The 7,565-nt window shown below is 33.1% G+C and overlaps 1 protein-coding gene across 1 annotated transcript; it reads right to left on the bottom strand.

The window, feature by feature from the left end:
• Nucleotides 1-1,011: 1,011 nt before the first annotated feature.
• On the bottom strand, nt 1,012-5,920 carry LOC107867158 (annexin D5). Its single transcript, XM_016713289.2, has 6 exons — nt 5,680-5,920; nt 3,715-3,860; nt 3,249-3,467; nt 2,550-2,765; nt 2,387-2,476; nt 1,012-1,472 (listed from the first exon to the last, which is right to left on the bottom strand). The coding sequence occupies exons 1-6, from the start codon at nt 5,753-5,755 to the stop codon at nt 1,269-1,271; spliced, it is 951 nt and encodes a 316-aa protein (XP_016568775.1). The 5' UTR covers nt 5,756-5,920; the 3' UTR covers nt 1,012-1,268.
• Between the last annotated feature and the right edge of the window lie 1,645 nt (nt 5,921-7,565).

The raw sequence follows: 7,565 nt of genomic DNA, 5'->3' as shown, positions 1-7,565 counted from the left end.
TCATTGCATTATTTCTACTTGTAAAATGATGTTAAAAGTTTTAGAAAAAAATACCCAACTATACCCCAAAAGACTATGACACACCTCAACTTAAAAGGGGTCTTATTACCCTTGAACTAATTAAAAATGCAATTTTGATACCCTTACAGTCTACGTGGCACATACGTGATACACACGTGTGCTTGCGTGGACACTTCAGTTTGTTGTGCCACATATGTGTCACGTAGACACTAAGAATGTCAAAATTACACTTTTAAATAGTTCAGAAGGTAATAGACCCTCTTTAAGTTGAGGTGTGCCATAGCCTTTTTTGGGTATAGTTTGAAGGGTAATTGGGTCTCAGTTTTATTTTCGACGAGTTCTTTTCAAATTCGATTTCTATGCCAAAGGAAGAATCATACGTAATAGGACAAGTTAGGAAACTTCATTCCAAAAGCACATATATAATTGAACATTTTTCTAAAAGAAATTATTAATCTTTTGTTTCATTTTATGTGAATAATTTGTTACTAAAGTAAAGTTAGAAAAAAAAAAAAAAAAACTTGTCATCTTAAATATAAGGTTACATTTGTTTCGCTATATAAATTCATCATAAGGACAAAATGAATCTAAAATTAAATTATTATCACTAAATATAGAAACATGTCATTCTTTCTTGATGAAATGTCACAAGATACAAAATCAAAATTTATCAAAAACTTCCGATTCAAAAGTGCTATTATCCCAGGGAAAAGAACAAGAGAAAAAAAATGTAACCTCCTTTTTTCCCCAACTGAAACAACCTTTGTGACAACTCACAACAATAAATAGGAATAATCAAATCCCTTGGAATAAAGCTAAGAAAGTCAATAAGCTCAGAAGAGCTATGGAAACAAATGGTTTCATCTTGAAGCATGTGTACAGGGAGTCTAATCGAGTTAATAAGTTAGCTTGCTTGGGACATGAGTGTTGTAGCAGCCAATATTTTGTGGATTTCAACTCAGTACATAGAGTCATAGAGAGGCTAAAGGCTTGATGAATATGGACAAATGTAGATTGCCAAACACAAGACAAATCAACAAGAAGAGTATCCAACTGGTTTTAGCATTTGGACTAGATAAAAGAAAAAGTATCCTAACTGGTCATGTACAGACACTGTTCCAAATCAACAAACTCGGCAACTAAGTAAACACTAACTAGCATGCAATAGAAACTGCCTGCTTTACACACAATGGTTTCAACACTGATGCCATACTAATAACACCTGCTGTATGGTGTAGACTCTTCATTTAGTGACCAGGCCCCAGAAGAGAGAGAAGAAAGGTCCGATAATCACCAGAAGTCTCCGAATGAACAGCATCATTAAGAGATTTCTTATGCTTCTTCTGGTACTCTGCTTTTATATACTGCATGTCGATCTCAGTTCGCGTGACTATTATCCTAATGAGAGTCGTATCATTCGTTCCCAAGCCCTTCATTGCCTTGTGCAGCTCCTGCATCCGTTAAACATATGTAAGCTGAAGTAAAGCCCCGGAGCTTATACAATTTATTCATGTAAGAATTAGCATAAACAATTGGCTTACAAAATCTAGGACAAAAATGATTGGACAGATTACAGCAAACTACTTAACATTCATTCTGAAGCCCCCCAATGAAGAAAGCTATAGTACAAACATAAAAATCTTTAGAATCCCATTCTACGTTCAACTTGAGATATAGAGGCAAAAAAGAATAAGTATTTCCAAGTAGAAAGAACAGTATGAAACTTGCCACATGAATGAGGACATATATCGTAGTAAGGTGTAGGAAATGCATGTAGATGACACACAGCTTGGACTTAAGAGTCTACTTGAAGGAAAAGAAAATTTGGACTTCATTATAAAACCATCAAGGAAATAAGAATCAGAGAACACACCATAAGTCCGGGCATCTAGCGCCTCCTTTTGTTAACCAGAAAATGACTTCCCTTGGATCCTTAAGGAAGTAATTTTCCACTAATTGGAGGAAAATGTGTTCCTTGACAAAATGTTTTCTCCAATATAGCAACCAAGTATGAAATAATTGGAAAATATTTTCTCCTTCGTACCAAACTCACCCTTAGTTACAATTGACAAATATATTTAGAGCAATTTAATAGATAACTGTTGTAAGTCTGACTTTAAAGTTAACTTGGTTCATGTTCATGTTAAGGAAGGTACATAAAAAAATAACCGAAGTAAACGACACCCACAATTCCCAACAGCGAAACTCAATCCTAACCTTAAAATAAAGAATGATAAAGGGGAAACTATCATTTAAGAAAAAGAAAGAGCTAGTCAGAAGCATGAGTTCAAAAATATACTGATATTAGGCAGAACGGTCATCATGTTTATGACTTGATAAGAATTTAAACAAATGTAACTTGTACCTTCGCAAAGAATTTTGCAGGATTCTCAGCACATTGCAAAATAGTCACCAGAGCAAACTCAAAGAGTCCAGAGGTTTCACTTTTTACAGCCTGTTACAGTTGCAATCCATTGGTTAACTACAATTGGAAATCTGAATAAGTTTTCGAGAGGAAGTCAACTTACCTTTTTTAACGTCCTGGAATACGTGCTGTGATAAGCAGCACTAACAGCAGCCAAGTGTGCCCTGCTTCTTTCAGAGAAAATTCGTATAAAAGTCTTCTCATCAGTTCCCAGTTTCTTCTCCCCAGCTTTGTAAAGAGCTTTAGCATCAAGATCAGCCGTAGCTCTGTCAACTTCTGGGCCTTCATAGCGCATTGTGCTTACATATGCTAGAAGCAACTGTAGTGATTAAGAGACAACAATAAATAAATATCTTCCTTCATAAGATTCAAGCAATATGTGCAATTATTTGTTTGAATTTTAGAGATCATAAAAGGTCGACTCCCATTTGGGTAAAGCAAGTGCCTCCTCAAAAAGTAACAAATCAATTGAAAAACTACACTAGACTCGGGTCTGGACCAGACAGGTGCATCTCAGTTCCATTCGACAGAGGCACAGGTGTCTGGAACCCCAGCATAAAGGGTAAATGATATAAATAAAAAAGTTATTTGCGAGTCCCTCATTTTCCTCTCATCTTTCCCGAAGACTGACTGCATAAATAAGTTCCATAAACTAGTATTACTCATTTATTTACTTCTACGCAAGGTTATCATCTTTTAGGTAATTCAGAATTGATGTATGTTCTCTTTTTTCATGAACTTGTAATGATCATTTTAAAAGGGAACAAAGGACTCAAGTTGAAAAAAAAAGCATTATGACTACCTTTTTGTGATCACCAGATGCGTGAAGCTCAATATCATGCTCAAGGTAGATACCATTCATGGAATGGTAAAGTTGTTTGAAATGCACTATTTGAGAAGGAGTCCGTGAACATATCACTTCACTCGCAGCTCTGAGATCAATGGTGCCAGCACTCAAAGCTTGCCTTATAATGATAGCATCCCTTCCTGCTGGATCATACATCCAAAGCAAGACTGCTTTCTGGAACCATTCAAATTATAAAAACGATAAAGAAACAAACAATTTGAAAGAGAAAAGACTAAAGGAGGAATCACAAATTTTTCCACATCCAGCTTCATTCGGCTTTGTTGTTCCATCTGCCCTAATTTTTAAAATCTTCTATTCGAATGCCTTAAGCTTCAAGCCTCTTACATTCTTGTTTAATAATAGTAGTGGCAATTTATAGAGTTATCAAAGTTATCCCAGAATTTCTACCATCCATCAATACCTCAAGTTTACCGCTAAGCTCTTTGACCAAGCGTTTGGTTAGATCTTCAGAATACATAGTTCTGTATTCCTGTTGAATAAGAGCACGCTGAGTTGCATCACGATGGGCAAGGATGTTAATCACTGCTGCTTTATCACATCCAAATCCTGCAGAACACAATCCGTGTAATTCAGTCAAAGGCAAGCTAAATAGCAACACAGCATAATAACTTAATGAGCGGTACCGCTTTTTAAGTCGCTTTCTGATTTTCAAGTATGCATGAACTCATAAGAAATTACGTCAGAGATAACCTGACATCGCATTTATTTTCTACATTGGAGTACATACATTCTAACCCACAAAACCAAACCGAAATGGAATGATGACATTTCTTAAGTTGATAGCACTTAAAGTTGGACGTAGTATATTGTCCTCTAAGAACAATTTAGAAGGAATTCCGGGAGCAAAATGCAGCATCTTTTGTGTGCTGTTTGATATTTTGATTGGTTCAAAGTAATTGATGTGATACAGAAATTACAAAGCCGCATGAATGGAGGAATAAACTGTGAAGATTATCCCCCCTGCCCCCCCTCGAGAATTAGCTACCCTTAAAACCCTGGGAGAAATCATGTTTTACGTTCTACATTTCATTGAGGCCTTAAAACATGAATAACATCTTTCATTAGGAGATTAGTTGGCTTTAACACAAGGGGTGGAGGGAATGAGACACATTCTGAAGGCGTCGTAGTAGTTCTAAATAATTACACCAACACCAAGTCATAAACATACTGCTAAGAAAGAAAATTGGCAATTTCAATCTAATGTTTTTTGATAACCGTGTCAAGGCCAGTTTTCACGCACCTCGACTAATTCCACAGGATACCTGTCACCTCCCACCAACAACAAGTACCAACTCTATATCGCCTGGTGTTTTGCCTCTGCTACTGGGATTTAAACCTAAAACTTCATGGTTCTCAACTCACTTCATTGACCAGGCCACACAATGTTAAATTTCAATCTAATGTTGTGTTAAATTTGTTAAATACCATCAACTTATGCATTTCCTCTTTGTTTTATCTAAGGTACTTCTATGATTCTAGAAAGCATATAGGTAGATCTATACATATAATTGGAGACATACTCATGCATCTCTAAAGAATAATACTGTTCGATAAGGGACACTTCTAATTATATTACTACAAGTTTTTATTTTTTAAAATATCCACAGAGTATGGTAAAATTATATTTTTATTTAATTAAACAACATGAATTTAAACAAATATACATGCTAGAACTACACACGTGCTTTCTCCCCTTTTATCCTTTTAACAATGTTAAAAACAAACTACTCCCTCTCTCCCAATTTATTTACCACGATGCGAAATTAGAGATTCAAACTTCTAAACTTTGGCCGTCAATTTGAACACAGAAGTTCTAATTTTTTTGAAATAAAATTATATATTTGAAAACTACGTAAAAAAAAGTTACTACCTCCATCCCATTTTATGTGTCTGTCATTTGACCGGACATGGAGTTTAAGAAATAAATGATAACTTTATAAAGTTTACAAAATTACTCTTCTAAAAGTTATTTTAATGTTTACTTTTTAGTTGTTGTTTGATGAAATTGAAACGATGTCATTAAATAGTTATCAAATAAGAAAAAAAATGAAAATAACTAAAATGGGACAGAGGGAGTAATTTATAACTAGAGTTATTCTAGGAACATCTGTCACCCGCAGAGAACTCTGTCAATCAAAGCTGGATATATAAAAAGAAATCACCTAATATTTATCTCTGTCGGGATTTCAATGCGTGACCTCATGATTCTCAACCCACATAAATTAAAATTAATAATTCAAAATATTTAAAATCCATACAAAAATTTCGGTCAAAAGAAGAATTTTGTTAACTCCCTCGAAATTCCAAACAAAAAATGAAGCAGAAAAAAAGTAAGCCCTAGAAAAATCTAGTGTAGGAATTATACCTTTGAAAGCTTTGTAAAGTTGCATGGCATCATCGCGAGGGGAAGTTAAAACTGGAGGAATACTCAGTGTTGCCATTTCTCTCTTCTTCTTCTTCTTCTTCTTCTTCTGGTTTTTCACCTTTTTTTCTTCTGTGTGTTGAATAAAAAATTGAAACGCACACGCCCTCTGCCAACTAATCCAATAAGCTTTTTACTATTTTTATTATACCCTGAGAATGTCACTTTACTAAATTCAGATAATGCCACGTAGAGTCCACGTAATCCCAACAAACTCTACGCGCTTACCAAAAGGAAGGGACTCTATACTTTTTCTTCTTGACGCGTGAAATATAAACTCCATTTATATCAAAACTATAAATAAACTTTCTTATAAGCCAATGCTCTTATTCCTTGTCTTGAATCGGCGCGTATCGGAAACAGCCTTTTTATTTCTCTTAAAATAGTAGTATGAATTACGTACATCTTATCTCTTAGATCCACTATGTGAGAATATACCGAGTTTGTTATTGTTGTATTGTTGTAGAAGCCAATGTTCCTTGTGTGATGTGTCCCAAAATAAATATACTCTGTTAGTATTTTTATTTATCATTTATTTTTTAATTAAATTTTTATATATGTTTCGGCATTTTTATATAATAATTTTTATTTTTTTATTTTATTTTAGTATTAATTATTTTAAAAAAAAATTAAGACATAATAGTAAATATCACTAAAAACGATACTATGATAAAATAGCTATGTCACAAATTATTTTTTTAATAAATGTGCAAGTCAAAATATCACAAATAAAAACGCATGAGTGAAGTAGTTTTAACTTATTTCATGTCAATTAAAAACATAATAAATACAACACATAATTTATTAAGACTTTATTTAGTTGCAATTAATGAGACTCCATATTTGAATGGTTTAGGTTTGAGGTCACTCATAAGTATATTTGTTTCCCCTTCTTTTCATTCTATTTGGTATATTCTATTTTATATGGTGATTAAAAAATTATAAATTAAATAATAATTTTTATTATTTTATCTTTTATTTATAGTAATGATGCTCATTGGACATATCTTAATTTAGTAAGTAATAATCAATTAATATAAAATATTTATTTTTAGTAAGATGATCAGCTAAAATGAGACGAATGAAGTATATTAGAATATTAAGTGCATTTATGGGCAACTAATATGTTAGTGTATTTGTTTACCTTAGGTCATTAATTGCATGTTTTGAGCCGGAGTTTATCGGAAACATTTTTTCTACTATTTGTTTGAAGGTAGTGATATAAGCTGCGTATATTTTACTCTTTCCAGACTCCACTATATGTGAGAATATACTAGGTATGTTGTTGTTGTAGATCACTGTGTGTATCTATGGACAACTAAATGGGACAAGCTTCAAGGATTAATTTGGTTTGGATAGATCATATCATTAAGATCTTGAATTAAGTTGGACTTAAATTTTCATGATCAGTTTTTATGGCCAAAGGGATAGTCAATGTATGTTTCTCCAAGCTTTAAAGTGTGGCAATTGGCATCATTAATGATTTCTTCAGACATTTTACACCCTTTTGATGAAAAGAAGCTTTTAATTTGGCGGTCCAGATACTTCAAATTTTGCTGAGAAACTTTGTGAAAAGATTTTGGATTTTGTGCAGTGAGCCATGCTTTTTATTCACATATTTTGTCAAGAAAATGTGGCCAAATTGTGGCTAAAAAATTATGGCCAAAAGTAATTTTTTTTTATACTTTCTTCATTTTAAAATAGTTGGGCCTTTTTGACTTGACATTCTTCTTAAGAAAATATTTATTAGGGGTTTATTTTATCAAATTAATCTTATTAATAATATTTTGAAAATATAAATTTGAGTAAATATACTTTGTTTAGTCATT

Source organism: Capsicum annuum, chromosome 4, assembly GCF_002878395.1.
Source record: "Capsicum annuum cultivar UCD-10X-F1 chromosome 4, UCD10Xv1.1, whole genome shotgun sequence".
NCBI lineage: Eukaryota > Viridiplantae > Streptophyta > Magnoliopsida > Solanales > Solanaceae > Capsicum > Capsicum annuum.
This window is presented reverse-complemented; position numbering and strand designations above follow the sequence as displayed.